This window comes from Trifolium pratense, linkage group LG1 (genome assembly GCF_020283565.1).
Source record: "Trifolium pratense cultivar HEN17-A07 linkage group LG1, ARS_RC_1.1, whole genome shotgun sequence".
Classification (NCBI taxonomy): domain Eukaryota; kingdom Viridiplantae; phylum Streptophyta; class Magnoliopsida; order Fabales; family Fabaceae; genus Trifolium; species Trifolium pratense.
The window spans coordinates 21,390,689-21,409,313 of record NC_060059.1 but is presented as its reverse complement, the minus strand read 5'-3'; the positions used below and the strand labels follow the sequence as shown (position 1 = coordinate 21,409,313).

The 18,625-nt window shown below is 34.1% G+C and overlaps 2 protein-coding genes and 1 pseudogene across 2 annotated transcripts; 1 reads left to right on the top strand and 2 right to left on the bottom strand.

The window, feature by feature from the left end:
- Positions 1 to 4,784: 4,784 nt before the first annotated feature.
- On the bottom strand, positions 4,785 to 12,409 carry LOC123890154 (annotated as a pseudogene).
- Positions 10,501 to 11,884, top strand: LOC123899582. Its single transcript, XM_045950753.1, has 2 exons — positions 10,501 to 10,744; positions 11,105 to 11,884. The coding sequence occupies exons 1-2, from the start codon at positions 10,532 to 10,534 to the stop codon at positions 11,867 to 11,869; spliced, it is 978 nt and encodes a 325-aa protein (XP_045806709.1). The 5' UTR covers positions 10,501 to 10,531; the 3' UTR covers positions 11,870 to 11,884.
- Positions 12,410 to 14,602: 2,193 nt separating the features above from the next.
- On the bottom strand, positions 14,603 to 17,980 carry LOC123902998 (guanine nucleotide-binding protein subunit gamma 1-like). Its single transcript, XM_045952848.1, has 4 exons — positions 17,505 to 17,980; positions 15,301 to 15,353; positions 14,992 to 15,036; positions 14,603 to 14,910 (listed from the first exon to the last, which is right to left on the bottom strand). The coding sequence occupies exons 1-4, from the start codon at positions 17,658 to 17,660 to the stop codon at positions 14,826 to 14,828; spliced, it is 339 nt and encodes a 112-aa protein (XP_045808804.1). The 5' UTR covers positions 17,661 to 17,980; the 3' UTR covers positions 14,603 to 14,825.
- Between the last annotated feature and the right edge of the window lie 645 nt (positions 17,981 to 18,625).

Here is an 18,625-nt window from a genome sequence, read left to right as displayed (position 1 = left end):
CAATCCCAATTTATATTTTAAAATGACACTAGAAAATATATAATATCTAAGTTTGTAAATTTGGCCCAAAAAATTGGACAAAGAGACCCCCAAAAATTTGAGGCCCAGATCCATAGCACATCCTGCACTTGGTCTGGGCCGGCCCTGGTTAGAACGATTGTTATATGCTAGAAGATTGGGCTATAGAGAGGTAGAGGTTAATATTGACTCGACAATAGTGGCTCAAGCCTCAAGGCCTCAAATAATATATTGGAATTGTGTTAACCATTTTGTTGTTATCAAATTTAATGTCGAATTTTTTTGTCAATTATTTGTTTCCCCTATATGGGTTAACAATGAAATAAATCTTTATGATGTGTTCCACACACATTGTGAAAAGATAGAGAGTCTAATATAAAAGGAAAAATTATATCTCAAATTTTCAACAAATCTTTGATAATAGCGTCAAAAACTTGATAATCTAAGTACACGAGAAAATCATCGTGATAATAAAAATATCAATCTACAATGACAAATAAAAATAAATGGTATATAATTTTATAAATATAGATTAGATTGTATAAAAAAATAAATCTTTGTGTCAATTATTTGTTTCCCCTATATGAGTTAACAATTAAATAAATCTTTGAGAATGTGTTTCCACACACTATGAAACATTTATTCATGATCTATGCTCAAGGTTCAAAGTTTGTTATAGTAGAGTTAGTGGAAGATATTTTATGACAAATAATGCAAACAAGTGAGAATTGGTATGAATAATTATGTGACCATATCATGTGCAACACATTTTATCTCAATACCAAGATAGTAATTCTTTTATGTAATTAATAGTAACATTCAATAAAATAACTACAACTTGTAGCATTAATATAGGTCTAGTTATGTGGGACATTGATTCATCCAATCCAATAGATGAAAGCAAGAAAATTTGCAACACAAATAGAGGACAGTCCCCTGCTACAAGTAGTATTTTTTTTATAGAGTTTAGGTATTAATCAAGCTAGAAATGGAATGGAATTTGGTAAAATAATGTTAATTATTCTTGTAATGTAAAAAAAAGTCTCTAATCTAAACATACCTCGACATGTGTTTACTCTCTAGTTTTCCTTAAACGAAAGGCAACTAAAAAATAACATGAACATTATATTACTGGCTGAAGATTTGGTATAGTTTTGCACATTCTTCAAAGTAGTTGGTGAATTAAGATATACACTATATATACACTATACTTTATGGATACATATAAAAATTATTAAATACTCTGAACATGGATTAATTTATAAAGCTGAAGAGGAGGACAAAGTGAAAGGGACATGGGAAAGAAAAAGAAAATGATGTAACGGTTCTTTTTGTACAAAATATGATATAATGGGTGTGGGGTGGGGGGCTTATATCTAAAAATCTCAATTTTTTATTTTGGGACTCGTACCAATTTGTGTGGCCAAATACAGTGTAGTGTACCCTTTTTTCATTGATATTAGTCATTTCTCACATGCTAACACTCCCTCTATTTCCCAACTTATTATTGGGCCATTTCATTGGAGGATTCAAAATATGGCATCATGCTTCATGCTCACTCTATAGTCCATACCCACCCATACAAAGACTGTACTCAACAATCATGGATTGAAGCTTCCCATAAATATTTTTTAATAAAAATTGTGAGCTCAATTTGCCAACTTTATGCTTTCAATTTAGTTATGGAATCTGAAAACTCCATGCATTTGTTTAGTTAATGAGTTTCTTTGATGCCAAGTGGGATCTCATTTATTCTTATGTGTGTGTTTGAGTTTTGTGGTACAACAAGAAGTAGATTACAAAGAAAAACACAAACTATAATACAACAAAATTGGTATTGATTAAATTTGCAATAAGTGCCATTTGACATGCTTGCGTCTATAGGACTCTAATTGGCATTTTTTTAGGAAAATTAATTGGTTTTGTTCTTTAATCTATAGATGCTAACAACGACAACAGAATGATATTATTTTTTTTCACCATCATGTATCTGGTCTGTTAGACTATTTAATTTGGTTCGGATGTCATTCTGACATTAAGTTGTAGTCTTCTCTACCAAATTCAACGTCAATCATTACTATACCAACTAACGATCGGTAATGAAATGATATTTTAAAATGACACAATTCTAATGCCAAATGGGGTCTAATTAATTCTCATATTTGTGTGTTTGTTTTTTTATTGCACAAGAAGTAAATTACAACTTGACAAAAAAAAAAGTAAATTACAAAGAAAAGCACAAACTATCATATAATAAAATGTGCCATTTGTATCGAAAACTTGAGGGACCAAACTTCACTGCTAAAAATATTTGCTAGTAGCATAACCACTTGTTTCTATTAGCAATGGTATCTTAAGATATTATTATAGGACTTTAATTAGTAGTATTATTTTTAAGAGTCTCGTTAACGAGTGTCTCTGGAGCACTCTTTAAGCATTCTATTAAAAGAAACTTTTTATTCAAAAAATTACACATTCTAATTTCCAATGCGTTGACTTTACGCATTTTCATAAAAATTCTATAAAAATTTACTATTTAAGGGCTTAAAGAGTATCCCGGGAACACTATTTAGCATTTGCCTATTTTTAATTTTGTCACATAGTAAAATGAGCTGGTAGGATTATCAAAGCTAAATTATTGATTTAAAAACAAGACTACAACTAATCTATGTAGAAAAAGGTTTGGATTTATATGAGCTTATTTGAATGCTGTCTAGGTGGGCTGCTTGCCGGCCACTATCATTTTATTCACTTGTGTATTATTCTTACATGCAGGCGATGCGCATTTTACATGCTGAGATTTTGGTCAATGATGTTTAATTTTAGTCGGAGCTGTAAAGTGTATAAGGTGAGTTTTTTCTGGAAACAGATTTCCTGCTGTGTATTTTAACTTAGTTTTCACACTGTATTTTAGTCGGCGCTGTAAAGAGATTTATCACTGAATCAATGTGTACCGTCCGATCAATAATTAATAGTTTAGATTGATAATTGTGTGAAAACTGTGCGCTAAATTACTGAGGCAAATCTTGATTTTTTTTTTTGTCCATATTTCATAGACAAGGTAATTTTTTGGGACCAAAACGTGCATTTGCCTTGATACAAACATACATTGTCCGACAATGAAGTGAAATGCATCTTTTTAAGATTTCTTTGTCATATCAATCGTTAGTTGGTTCAGTGATGATTGACGTTGAACTTGGTAGGGATGATCACGGTTCGATCCTCACAACTGTGATCGGGAGGGGGCTGAAACCACTTGATGCCAGAACTGACTCCCGAACCTAATTAAACCGGTGGTGAAAAGCCAAAAAAAAAAAATTTCTTTGTCATCAAAATATTTCTATTTTGTGTTGGTTATTTTTATTTTATTTTTTTGCAGAAACAAAAAAAAAACATACATCTATGCAGCAATTTAACAGTGGAGTACAGACATGGTCGTTAATTTTTATTTTATTTTGATAAATAGAGAATTGAAGCTCGAAAAAAAATTACATAAAATAAAATTGTAACTGCTATAAAATCAGTATAAAAATAATGTACTAATATGAACCGGATTTTGCTCATAGAAAATCAAGTTGGATCCTTATTCACAACCCAAAGAAGCCAACCCATCAAAACATTTATTAGCTTTACGATAAAAGTGACACTTCAACATCTAAACTCAGTTCTCACCATTGAAAAATTTGCTGCACCAGTCTAACTAACACTTGAGACACAACCTCCCAAATTGACAGTTAAGGTATTAGTAAACTACATGAGATGATGAGAGTCCACATGAAACTCCATAGCTCTGCTATGTAAGCACTACAACAACCCAAATTTTTTGAGAATCCACATAACCAATTGTCATTCTCACATTAAACCACCACAACCAGCATTACCGCCACTTTTTACTGCACCATCGGTATTTAATTTTAGTCCACCCACTAGCCACTAGGTTGGAGGACACCACCTAATCTCTAAACCCTTCCTAGATATATAAGTTAACTAATTGAAATCACATGCTCATAGTTCCTACCTTTCTCAATGACACCCAACCACGGTCTACTAGGAAAAATATGTACTATCATGTTGATTCTTATTTCTACATAAATTTCTCGACAATTTATTTGGAGATTTACTTTTGTCACCCTACCAGTTACTTGTGCGCCCTACGTCTATCTCATTTTACCCTTCCGCTACTTAAGTAACAGACGTTATAAAGGTAGGATGTTTTTGGGGGGTGTCCGCTACCTAAGTAGCGGACGAGGTATTTTGGTAAATTCATAGGACGCGTCAGAAAATGAGTAGGGTGGCAAAAGTAAATTTCATTTATTTGAAGCCTTGATGTTGTGGGCCTGGTTGCACAACCACAGAGCCGAGCCCGATAATAATTCATTACTATTACTAAGCAATTGTACCACCGCAAGGATCTATTGGTTATATTTTCCTTTAAAGTGAGAAGAGATACAAGTGATAAACTCAATGGTTGATATTTCAATACCTTACTACTATTGGTTATATTTTCCTTTGTTTATTGACCAATATTTGATATTACTCACTTTATTATTATATTATAAAGTGAGCAAACTAGTTATTTCCCTAGCCAAAGTGCTCTACAGTGAGATCCCAGAGCCTCAAACATTTCTTAAACATTATTAACAGTAACCTTTTAAAGGTTGCTAGGAGGCTTGTTAAATGGTACACTTAAGAGAGCTCAGAAGCCACATGATTACAAGTTATACCATAACCTTACAGGTCTGCCAGAAAATCTCATCCTCACTCCAGTTTAGTTGATAACTCGTCAAACCATTGCGGCTTACCTAAAGCTAGTTCCTTAAAGGCCGGATGCTGCTAAAAGTATCCACACAGGCACATTAACAGTTACCGCCAAAAGCCATAATCTCTAGGTTGGCTTCAAATTTCATACACAATCTATAAGCACAAATAATGATACTTCTAATTGAATGCAGTAAATTAATGTGATTACAGATAGACGGTATTTGATGCATAATCTATTCTAATATAACACAACATGAAGCCATTAAAGAATTAGTGTGTGTAGTATAAAATGCCATCGAGCATTTCCTTCAGTTCCAAAGTCGCTTTTGTGCAGTAGTAACATTCACATCCTATTGGCAATGCAATTGACATACAGCTTCAAATCAAAGTATCCAACATCTACATGCTTGTGGATCCTGAGGCCCTTCAAACCATCCATCCCATAAGAGGTTTACAGGTCCATGAACTCTGTAATCAGATAAAACTGACGATCACTCTTGAAACTCACAACAATCAAAAAAGAATACAAAAGAAGATGTAGGATATAGAAATTACTCCGGGATTAGTGGATCGGGTCTACTATCCATTTTTTGTAGCAATCTGCGCTATGCCAAGTAAAATTGTTTAAGCCTTATAGCATATTGTAACAAAAGACTAATGAGATAAGCATTTTAACAACTCTTAAGGAAAAATATATCATTTGTTGCATTCAGCCCCAAAGTTGACAAAAGGGTAATGGGCAAATCCAAAAAGAATTATCTATATCAGATGTTCAAATTAACACAATTCTCTATTGAACTATATATCATGATTTTCTTATATCTTCTTTCACGAAAGAGAGAAACAATTGTTCAGTGAGTACTTACTCCTTGCATATAGCCGACACATTTTCTGTTTTCTCGAGCTCATCCAATTCTTCCTGAACATATTCAAGAAAAGAAAGCGATCAACAACAAAGGCAGAAATACAGTAATAGAGATAACCGACTTTTAACACCCAACTTTGCCAAATGGCCTAACATTGATTTAACCAATTAGAAAAGCCAAGCAACATAACCCTTACAAAATACTCACATTCGTGACAAGAATCAAGAAACAATTTTTTAAAGAACTATTCCAGAAAAAAATGATCGCTTTTATCACTCTCTTTACCGGCAAATCAGCAGACATACTACAAATTTGTGGGAACTATAAATGACTGAATCACGTGAACTTTCAAGACGAGTATTAACTTTCAAGATATATTATGGAAAGAACTTCCATATCTACTCTGAAGATACACGCTATTATAAATGAACCAACTACTAGATTAACTATTGGATTGCAACAATAATGACAGGAAGAATCGAACTCTAGACCACACGGTAGTAGAAGAAGCTTTGATACCATGACAATCAACCAATATTCCTTAAGCTATTAAGTGAAGACACAAAAGTCATATTTACAATACAACACATGCATTATGCATCAAAATTGGGTCAATCTTCTCAACTTATATGCAGAGATTAGGGTTCGATTCTAGAATCCCCATATATTCACTTGATCTTTTAGCCATCAGTTGATAAATAAAATTAAGGGACAAAAGTTTGAAAACCAAACACGATTGGGCTTATGAGCTGCTAGTTTAGCCAAGTCATGACCTTTCGAAAATACTTAACTATTAACTAAAATTTTGTTGTTTTTATACTAAACTAAAACTCACATATACAACTCTGAGGTGGTCTCGAGTTTAAATTCAGTGAAGATGTTCAATCTTACAATATCGGCATTGATAGTTGATCTAAATTTAAATACAATAAATAAGATTTAAAAATATAACTGAATATCAAATATATATTCTCAAAACTCAAGAATACATGAACCATGCATAAGGGACTAAAACAAACTCTAATCCAGTACCTCCTAATGAGAAAAAACGACCACATTCTCTTGCGTATCCTAGCTGACCAACTACACTTTGATGGAACTAATAAATACGAAAAAACGTTCTGCCCAAAGGAAAAACCCATGAGGAAGACCAAACCTAAAAAAGAAAATTGCACCTATGTTCAAAATTTCACTAAACTGATGATAATTCTAAAAGTTCCCAAGATTTCAACTCCATATAGTTGAACATTAACTTGCTTAGCACATCACCTAGGGTCTTGATGCAACAAAAAGACTCCAGTCGTAAACCTTGAAGCTTGTAACAGCAAGTTTAAAGACCTCATCCATTGACATACATCCAGCTTGTGCAGCAGGAACAGCCATGCCGGCACCAACCGTGTCCGCACTTTCACTAAAAGGGCTGCAAACATTAAAAAAAATTAAAAATAGAATTAGTATTTGGAAAACACCAAAATCACAGTAGAAAATCATGGTCAACAAGAAACTACATATTGGAACTTCTAAACTCACGATGGTGGTTGCCCACCACTCAGCCATATACATGCTTAAATGATAATCAAACTAGCTTCGACAAAGTCGATCCATTTAAGTATAACATTTCATTTCTTTTTTCTGATTTGACCTCTAATCTGTGTAGCGCTCTATTGTTGTTTGGGTTAGACGATGTTTAGAAAAGCTTATTTAAAACTCATCTCATAGCATATGCTCTTGTAACAAGCTTTAAATACACTGAAAAAAGTAAACTATAACATAATTATAAAACTATTGTCTGTTGATTTATTATTTTTTTTTTTAAAAACTTGGTATCCGGCCTTATGACCGACTAATCTAAGGGGACCAATCCCACCGCCCACTTGCGGGGGGGCCCGTTTAAAGCCAGAGTTTTTTTGCTCTGTATGGACTTAGCCCACCGAAATTGGCACCAGGGAGAATCGGACCTGAGACCTTGAGAGGAGTATCCAAGGACCCAAGTCAACACCACTAGACCAACCCCAAGTGGGTTTATTGTCTGTTGATTTTAACTATGAACAGACTGATGATAGACACACCAGAATAGTACATGGATAAATACTTAATTAAGCTCACTAGAATAGTTTCTCGAATAAAAGTTCAATTAAATTATTGATTCAAACACACTTGATACACCGGAAAATGCACTATTTATTTAGTTAAATTAATATAATAATTCAGTCATTTTTATTTCAATTTCGTAACTTTATATAATAAATCGTTATTAATTCCTGATATTTTATTTTATCAGATAAAAATCATTCGAGTTGAAGAAAGGAGCGAAAACGGACTAAAAAGGAGCAAAAATGGACAAAAAGGGTCACACAAGTGCAGCCCAAGCCACGTGCAGCCCAGCCCACAAGCAGCAAGGCATGGCGCTCGCCAGCTTGCCCTATGTGGCGGCCGCCACCTTCACATCCTGGCCGTCCAAATCAATCTCAATCGTGTGGCTTTCGCCACACATGTTTTTGTCCCACATCGCCTAAACCAATTCCTCCCCCACTTGTATTTTAGTATAAATAGACTAGCTTTCTTCACTTGTAAACACAACACTTAACTTGGAGAATTGAGAACTAGGCTTAGTACCACAAGGTTTTCTTCTCTAAGTTGAGAGTTTTATTTTATTTTCCGGTGTCCGTACTTTCGGCCTTTTTAATTCAGGTTTTTATTTTATTGTCTTATTTATTTCTTGTCTTTATTTTATTGCTTTTATTTTATGTTTTTAATTTTCGTTTTTATTTTTATCATGTTTTTTTATTTATTTGCTTATTTTATTTTTATGTCTTTAGTTTTAGTTATGTCTAGCTAAATTATTATTGCTAGGATGTGTAATTAGGAGTTAATAGGGGTTCGGTAGTTATAGTCGTGTGGCTGTTTTTAAACGAGTTTTCTCAAAGCAGTTTTTATTTTTAACAATTATAATTTGTCACGAGAGTGAAAATTAATTAAAGTAAAAATCAATAGAGCGAGAGCGTGAGACTTTTACTAGATAGTAAAAACTGAACATTAACTCTAATTAGCAACGAGAGTTGGGATTAGAGTTAATCAAATTATATTGTTTTCCAAAAAATATTTTATTAGCGGGTGTGAGGACGAGAGTTAAGCACCACCTTTATAATTTATAATACTAGTCAAGATTTGCTAGAGTTGAGATTAGTGTTTTTAAAACAATATAGTTTCGAAAACTAAATATTTTATCTAGCACGATTTAAATACTGAACCCTCTGAAGCAACTAAAAGCACATCCTAGTAATACTTATTCCAAATTAATTTAAAAAAAAAATCATAAAAAAATATATTTTATAATTTAAATCCCCTTTAATTTAATCATTAAGCCTTAGATTTACACAGTAACATTAGATAACGGTAGGTCGATTATTGGTCCTTTGGGTTCGATATCTTTTTAAAACTACACGACACGACTGTATACTTGCAGTCATGTTGTCGTCCGATCAACACTCAAAATGATCGATGATAACATGTACACAAGAAATGGATTGTTTTGAAAATTGGAAAACAGAAGTCTGAATCAAACCAGAAAGCCAATATAAAATTCAACTCAACTGAACTCCTCTAATCGGTAAACAAATGAAACAGCTGAATTCTAAGACAATTTTGTAAAGAGATTATGTCAAGAAAAATATATTCCAGAAACTTACTTGATAACAATGGGCTCATACGCTGTGATTAGTACATCAGTATCAACTCCTTTAATACGCAAGTTTGCCAAATAAACCTAATTAAATGAAACAGTGACAATTTAGCAAGACCAGTCAGTGATTATTGTGGATAAAATTACAAATTAGCAATGGCAAGTTCAAAACGTGCCAAACAAAACAGAACATACTTCGACAATATTTTGTGCTTCCCTTCCTTGTCATCCCTTAGAAATTGCCTAGCAATATTGGTTAATAACAGATTAAGTGAAGGATAAAAAGAGTGCACTGGCATTAAAAAAAAGAGACACACATGATAAGGACATCCATTTTCTTTTACGAAAATAAAAAAGGATAGCTTCTGATCAAACATGTTAAAAATTATATTATCATATTCCTATCATTCAAGTGGATTGCAATATCTAATTGGCAATCCAAAAAAGCATAAGAACAATGTATGAAAACTAATCCTAAGATTACTCATTTGGATGACTCAAAATGATGTCGAACTAGTAATGTTGCATAAAAATAAAAACAAGTAAAAAAATAAAAACTTTACCATTTGACCTACTGCAGTTGTTACAACAGCCGGTATATTATTATACATCAAACCAGGTGCTTCAAAAACTCCTGACTGTTCAATAACCTGAAATAATTTAAAGGGCATACATGATCATAAGACAGTAATGGAACTAAGCTGAAGGAAAGTTATCCTCTCTTATAGAAAGTATTGTTCCTTTGTGTTGGTATTCAATCGGTACGTGTATGCATGCACACAAAGAGAAATTGTAGTGTTTTAGCTTCATTGTGTCAAATAACTTGAGCAACAGCAGTAAAATAGGCATAATACGTATCTTATATCATCCATGTATTTTCACCTGAGTTCTTAAACTTTTGGAATACTGGTTCATGATATGGTATTAGAGCCTTCTAAAACCAAGTTATATAGAGTTTGATCCTTACCATTCCCATTCTTCTAATATAAGCATGTTTTGATTGAAACCAATCAAACAAAACCACTAGTTACAATGCATTCATTAGACGACCTAATACTACCACAAAACAATTGAAGTTTTGAAAAATGCGATTCCTTGATTATTCATTGCCGCCACATACAGTGGCGAGTATACCGCCGGGCATGCCTGGCACGTGCCTGGGCTGCCCTTTTTCTTTTTTTTTTTTCTTTTTTTTTTTTTTTAAATGAAAACAAAAACAGAAAAAGGAAGAGTAGTACTTGCTTTCTCTTTCTCGATCCCTCTCTCTCAAAATCGCTGCTCTCAGTTCCTCTCTCACCCGCCGGCCGCTGCTCTCAATCCCTCTCTCCCTGCTCTCAATCTCTCTCCCTCACCTCGCCGTAAAGCCGTTCAATCTTCCGCCGCACCGCACTCACTCTTTCTCTTCGTCTCGTTTGAGGTAAGCAAACTAACATACTGCAATTAATTTTTAACAACCTAACCTTCTCAATCTAGAATCTTTGTTTGATGATTTGGTGTTGTTTTGAATTTTAAATTTATTAAGCTGTTTTGATTGTTAAGTGATTATATAAATAAGCTGTTTTGGTTATATAAATAAGTAGTTTTGGTTGGTTCTTCAATAGTGTTTTTGTTCTAAAATAGTGAGAATGAAGGGTTTTTGTTCTAAATTCATCTTGATCTGCAATAGTGTCTTTGTACTGTGCTTTATGTTTGTGGTCATACTGGGAATTTAAGTTATGGCAGAACAATTCATGAGTTTGTGAAGGATAATGGTTTTGCTATTGACTCGCATTTACAGAGTGCTCTCATTAACATGTATGCAAATTGTGGTGCAATGGAGTTTGCTAGGGAAATATATGAAGGACTTCCGTTGAAAAATATGATTGTTTTGTCTGCTATTTACCTTCAACTTAGATGTTGTTTTATTTTAGTAAACTTTGTTAATGTTTTATTAATGTGTGTTTTGTTAATAGTTATGCCTAAACATGTTTCATTGTCTACCGATAAAATGTCTCGAATCCCATCGGTAGTGCCACAAAAGAGAAGAAAGAGTAGTATAGAAAATGCCTTCAATGTTGAGGATATGAATCATCTTATAGAAAATATAGCAATGGTATTTTATGCTGGTGTCTTATCTTTCCATCTTGCTAGAAATCCTTACTATGTTAGTTCTTATTCTTTTGCTGCTAATCACAACCTTAGTGGCTTCCTCCCTTTAAGTTATAATGCTCTAAGAACCACTCTTTTGAAGCAAGAAAGAGCTCATATTGATAGGTTGCTTCAACCTATAAAATCTTTGTGGACATTGAAGGGAGTTACGTTGGTTTCTAATGGCTGGACAGATGTGCAAAGGAGGCCTTTGATAAATTTTATTGGCATTTGTGAAGGAGGACATATATTCTTAAAAGTCGTTGATGGCTCTGATGAATATAAAGACAAGTTTTACATGACCAACATATTTAATTCTAGATGGGCAGACATTGAGTACGCCCCTGATAAAATTTCCTCAAAAAATTTGCCCAGGCTCTCTAACATTCCTGGAGTCGCCACTGGCCACATATGATAAACACACGCAACAGGATTCAATCTCTATATAACAATTGCAAATTGCAATGTCAAATTTCGCATTAACTTTAAAGAAACCAAAACAATAACATACCACGGTTCCTTCAGCATCCTGCTCGCTAGCAAGGTCTTGAAGAAACCATGTAGCACTTCCATTATCAGCAATATCAGGTTTATACTCTAAAAGCTCAACTATCAAGCTTTCATCACGGCTAGGATCCACAAACACCTCCTAATTGTTATTGCAATCACAACATCATCAATCAAAGAAGGATTGAGTATATCCATTATCTATATTTATTCAATCAATCAAAGAAACAAATCAAAAAATTTCAAAAACCTAAAACATAGAAAAATTATAGATTTTGAAAAATTGCACCTGTCTGTCGCATAGAGAAGAGAGAGTGAGAGACAAAAGGGAGAGGAGATAGAGAAAACTTTTGTGTGGTGGTGGTGGCCAGTGGCGGCGACTGGATTTTCTGGTGAAAGAGCTTTTCGGCCGAATAGAGAGAGAGAGAGGGAGAGAGAGAGGTGGTGGTCACTGGTGGAAGCGTTTCCGGTGAGTGAGGGTGTGTGTGGTGGAAGCGCGACGCGAGCAGAGAGAAAGAAAGGGAGGCGCGACAAAAGTTTTCCGAGTAAACGTCAAATACCCTGAAATTTCAAGATTCGTCAAATACCTCTTAAAATTATAAAATGTTAATCAAATTTTGCCGCTGCACCACTAGTCAAAGTCCACGTCAGGGATAATTTGATTAGGGTTTTATAATTTCAGGGGGTATCTAAATTTTTGGGATATTTGACGGATTTTGAAATTTCAGGAAGATATTTAACAGTTTGGTTTTTATATTTTTTTCCTTTTTTCTGATTTTTATTTTTTTTGCACTTTCTTATTTTTCCAAACAAAAAAATATATTGGGCGGAGCCCGGGCAAGTGCTCAGGCTGATATACACGATGATAAGCTTAGCTATGTAGCTGATATTGAGTACGACATCTGGTATGCTCGCAATCAATGTATTTTTTTAGTTTAAGGATATCGCAGACACAACGGTTATTGAAAAAACTACCACTAGTATTAAGGAGTATCAGACGGCAAATTCAAAAGAGATGATATCTTATTATCAAACAAAAAAAAAAGGAGATGCTATGCTATCTAGTGCTATGAAGAATAATAGCGTTCAACCTCGACAAACTAATAGCCAACAACATGGCACAACAGAGCGCAATAGATGGAGAAAACCTAACGATGGAGTTATAAAAATTATCAGCGATGCAAACTTGGCTATCGACGGCAGATGGGGATTGGGTGTTGTTTGCCGCGACTTTGACGGAGAACTCGTAGTTGCAGCAACTTGGGGAAATTCCTGGTCGTGAGGGGAGGGTAGTGTAATTTAAGTATCTCTCAAGGGAGTGCGCCCTTGAATGTAATTTATTCTATAATTTAAGACTTTGTTAAGGGTTTATAATTTAAAAGAGATAAAATGTAATTAGATATAGGCGGTGAGAGTCCAGAACCATGTTCGGGGTGAGTATCAATGTACTAAATACCCGCCTTACTCCCATCTTTTAAAATCAAGAAAAATTCAAACCCAAACCCAATGAATTCGGTTTTTCCAGTCAAAATCGGACATGACGGGCAGGTACCCACGGGTATAAGTTTTTTTTTTTTTTTAAGGAACGGGTATAAGTTATATTGTTATGCCTATCCGCGATGCATATATGTATGCAATAAATAAATAGCACAAAACAAAAAACATACATGTATGCAACAATTTAACACTGGAGTACACACATGGTCGTTAATTATTTTTCCTTTTTTTGATAAACAGAGAATTGAAGCCCCCCAAAAAAAATTACACTTTAACTAAATGTAGAGTTGTAACTCCTACAAAATCAGCAAAAAATAATGTTCTAATATGAACCAGACATTGCTCATAGAAAACCAACTCGGATCCTTCTTCACAACCCAAATAAGTCAAAGCATCAACACATTTGTTGGTTCCAAGATAAAAGTGACACACTTTAACTTATCAATCCAATTCTAACCATTGAATAATCCACCGCACCAATCTAACACCTGAAACACTACCACCCAAATTGGCGGTTAAGGTTGACACGGTTAAGGTATTAGCAACTACCTAAGAGTCCACATAAAAAGCTCTACCCGCTAATAGCCACGAGACCAACCCAGTACAACCAACAAGCACCCCCCATAACTCTACTATGTAAGCACTACAACAACCCAAAAAATTGAAGAAACCACATACATAACCAGTTGGTTATATTTTCCTTTAAAGTGAGAAGAGATACAAGTGATAAACTCAATGGTTTTCAATACACTACTATAGTAAAGTGAGCAACTAGTTATTTCCCTAGCCAAAGTGCTCTAAAGTGAGATCCCAAGGCCTCAAATATGTCTTGAACATTATTAACAGTAACCTTTGTAGATGAGTAACAGAAGGAGAACAAAATAAAGGTTGCTAGGATGCTTGTTAAATGGTACACTTAAGAGGTCAGAAGCCGCATGATTATAAGATATACCATAACCTTAAAGGTCTGCCAGAAAATCTCATCCTCACTCAGGTTTAGTTGATACCATGTCAAACCGTTGTGGCCTTTCTAAAGCTAGTTCCTTAAAGGCCGGATGCTGCTAAAAGTATCCACACGGCACATTAACAGTTATCACTAAAAGCCATAATCTCTAGGTTGGCTTCAAATTTCAAACACACTCTATAAGCACAAATAATGATACTTCTAATTGAATGCAGTAAATTAATGTGATTACAGATAGACAGTATTTGATGCATAATCTATTCTAATATAACACAACATGAAGCCATTAAAGAATTAGTGTGTGTAGTATAAAATGCCACCAAGCATTTTCTTTCCAAAGTCACTTTTGTGCAGTAGTAACATTCACATCCTATTTGCAATGGAATTGACATACAGCTTCAAATCAAAGTATCCAACATCTACATGCTTGTGGATCCTGAGGCCCTTCAAACCATCTATCCCATAAGAGGTTTACAGGTCCATGAACTCTGTAATCAGAGAAAACTGACAATTACTCTCTAAGCTCACAATCAAGAAAGAATACAAAAGATGTGGGTAATAGAAATTACTCTGGGATTAGTGGATCAGGTCTAGTATCCATGTTTTGTAGCAATCTGCGCCAAGCCAAGTAAATATGTTTAAGCCTTGTAGCATTTTGTAGCACAAGACTAATGACATAAGCATTTTAACAACTCTAAGAAAAAATCTATCATTTGTTGCATTCAGCCCCAAAGTTGACAAAAGGGTAATGGGCAAATCCAAAAAGAATTATCTATATCAGATGTTTGAACTAACACAATGTGCTAAAATTCTTTATTGAACATTTTCTTATATCTTCTTTCACAAAAGAGAGAAACAATTGTTCAGTCAGTACTTACTCCTTGCATATAGCCGACACATTTTCTGTCTTCTCGAGCTCTTCCAATTCTTCCTGAGTATATTCAAGAAAAGAAAACGATCAAAACAAATGCAGGAATACAGTAATAGAGATAACTGACTTTTAACAGCAGTTAATTATAGGATTACACTACGAGAAAACACCCCAACTTTGCAAAATGGCCTAACATTGAATTAACAAATTAGAAAAGCCAAGCAACATAACCCCTTACAAAATACTCACATTCGTGACAAGGATCAAGAAACAATTTTTTAAAGAACTATTCCAGAAACAAATGATCGCTTTTATCACTCTCTTTACCAGCAGACATACTACAAATTTGTGGTAACTAAATGACTGAACCACATGAACTTTTTCCGGGAAGTGAGAAAGACACATGAGACAAATTTTCCTCCGCAATAAGTTAGTTTATTTTGAAATTTGCTCTCCTACATTACTACTTTCACTGCAATAACAAACCATATGGTTCAAGATGAGTATCAACTTTCAAGATATATTATAAAGAACTTTCCATATCTACTGGAAGATACACGCTATTATGAATGAACTAACTATTACATTAACTTTTGCATCGCAATAATGACAGGAAAAATCGAACTCTAAGATGAGTATCAACTTTCAAGATATATTATAGAAAGAACTTTCCATATCTACTCTGAAGATACACGCTATTATGAATGAACTAACTGTGACATTTACATTAACTTTTGCCTCGCAATAATCACAGTAGTATAATCAAACTCTAGACCACACAGTAGTAGAAGAAGCTTTGATACCGACAATCAACCAATATTCCTTAAGCTATTAAGTGAAGGCATAAAAGTTATTTTTACAATACAACACATGCATTATGCATCAAAATTGGGTCAATCTTCTCAACTTATAAGCACACGTTTAGTAATTTAGCAATATAATACAACTAGCAGTCGACATAAATGTGGAGAATAACTGAAATACGGCAGCAAATTTTTGTGGCATTAAAATGTGATATACTATAGTAAAAACTACTTAGTATGGCACATTTACGTGGACTGCCTTCCTACATTACTACTTTCGCCAAAATGTCCAGCAACTCCCCCTATTTCTTGATAGAATGAACCATATGGTTCAAGATGTGTTTAAACCTTCCAGATATATTATGAAAGGAACTTTTCATAGCTACTGTATAATAGGCACGCTATAAATGAACCAACTATTATGGTAACTTTATTATCGCAATATGCAAAGGTTTTAAAAAAAAGGTCCATTACTGCGAAAACGGATGCAACAAAACGGTATAGGTAGCTACCATTACCGTTTTTCACCGTTTTTATAGGGTGAAAAAAATCACACCGAAACGCCAATACGGCCGCGACAAATTGCTAATAGATAGAGACTTCCCTCTTTTTCAATTGAAATAAATAAAAATGACATTTTTAGTAAAAATATTGTCAAATATGAACATAAATTACAAAGTGTTATCTCCTTTTAACTCTTTCCTAGTTCAAAACTTCACATTTATCTCTAAGTTAAGTTGTTACACATATATAATAGTACAAATAATTTTAATAAGATTTGTGCAATAATGTGATTAATTCACACCGCGTCTACCGTAATCCGTAACGGCCGACATTGCAAAATCCTTAACGCGACCGTGACTGCGGCCACTATTTAAAACGTAATGACAGCAAGAATCGAAGTCTAGACCATGTGGTAGCAGGAGAAGCTTTGATACCGTGACGACCAAGGACCAACCAATATTCCAAAAAGCTTAAGCTATTAAGGGCCAAGTTTATCTACTTATCTACTGGCATAAACACTAGGCTTACGACATGTACATAAGGTGTTTTAAGCTTATTTCCATAAGCTCTGCTCTCCAGGATAGCTTATAAAAACATCTTACAAAAGCAGTTTGACTCTATTTTAACTTCTATTATAGAAATAGCTTATTCGTAAGCGCTTATGCTATAAGCTACAAAATAGGTTGTTTATCCAGACAAGACCTAAGTGAAGACACAAGAATAGTTCTTACATTACAAGACAAGCACACGCATGATGCATCAAAAATCAAAATTGGGTTAATCTTGTGAACTTATAAGCATACATTATCTTATGATTTAACAATGCAATGAAACTAAAGATTACTAATTGAAATAGCAAGCTAGGAATAAGAAACAGCATTTAACAAGATCTAAGTAAACTAACCTGAAGAAATTTGGTGTCTTGTTGAAGACGCTTCAATTCAGCAAGAATACGATGTTTACCTCTTTTATCTGTGCCTCCTCCTCCTCCTCCTGCTCCAGTTGAAACTAAAAGGGTTTCTTTTTCTTCATCAGCAGACGACGCCGTTTCAGACGCCATAACAAAAATATCTAAGCGTGAACACTTTTCATCCAATGAATAATATGACACAGATCTGAAACTATTCAGAAACAACACACAGCATTACCGTTTACTATGTTGTTCTGTTTGAGTCATACATAGACACAGTTCGTTCTCTCGACTCGAGACTGACTCAGTCACTCGAATGGTTTGAAATTTTATTCTTCAAAAAGGAACTTTTTTGTTTCTACTTTGTGCCCTACTTTGCTGCGGTGCGCACTCATACAAATTCAATTTCAAATGCACATCAAGGTGTGTGTGTGTGTGTGTCTTTTCTTTTCTTATTTTTATTTTATTTTGAAATTCAGAAGAAAGAACAAAGACAGCAACTTGGACATGGACATTACACCCGTGGTTAGTTATTTCTTCATTAGTTCAATCATTTTTTTTATTTAATTTCTAGTAATATAATACATGTAAAGTTTTTTTTATTTCAAAAATTACATTAGTTGGTCCGTAGTGATTAATGATGAACTTATAGAAAAATTCGTGGTTTGATCCTCTCCAACTGCGATTGGGAGGGAGCTGAAACGGTCCAATGAAACGGATATTACGGTGAAAACCAAAAAATATGTTAGAAAACTATTTTGTATAAGATTCGGTTAGTTTATGTTTCAGTAGCAATCTTGTATTATTTTCTTGAATAAATGTAAACATATTCATATATTTGGTCGTTTGTAATGTGATTTAATGTATCCTAATCAGTTATGTATGCTCTTACCAATATTCTAGATAAATCGATATAGGGTGTTATAAACAATTGCGAAAAATCTGACATGAATGGTTGCATACGGACGGGTGCAAATTTCTAAAATTCTATCTCTTCGTACTGAAGAGATGCTTCTCTTCTACTTGATCTATCATTGTCTTTAGATCTATAAAAAAAAATTGTTTTGTTTTTCACCACCAGCTGAATCTAGTTCGGGGGTCAGTTATGGCATCAA

What these genes read in the sequence shown, in the direction of transcription:
- LOC123899582 (XM_045950753.1), top strand. Translation starts at nt 10,532, where the DNA reads ATGAAAACAAAAACAGAAAAAGGAAGAGTAGTACTTGCTTTCTCTTTC. An exon ending in TTCTCTTCGTCTCGTTTGAG is followed by an intron (nt 10,745 to 11,104) that starts GTAAGCAAACTA and finishes TCGCATTTACAG; the next exon opens with AGTGCTCTCATTAACATGTA.
- LOC123902998 (XM_045952848.1), bottom strand. Translation starts at nt 17,660, where the DNA reads ATGGCGTCTGAAACGGCGTCGTCTGCTGATGAAGAAAAAGAAACCCTT. An exon ending in AAGACACCAAATTTCTTCAG is followed by an intron (nt 15,354 to 17,504) that starts GTTAGTTTACTT and finishes GAATATACTCAG; the next exon opens with GAAGAATTGGAAGAGCTCGA. An exon ending in GTGTCGGCTATATGCAAGGA is followed by an intron (nt 15,037 to 15,300) that starts GTAAGTACTGAC and finishes GGCTTGGCGCAG; the next exon opens with ATTGCTACAAAACATGGATA.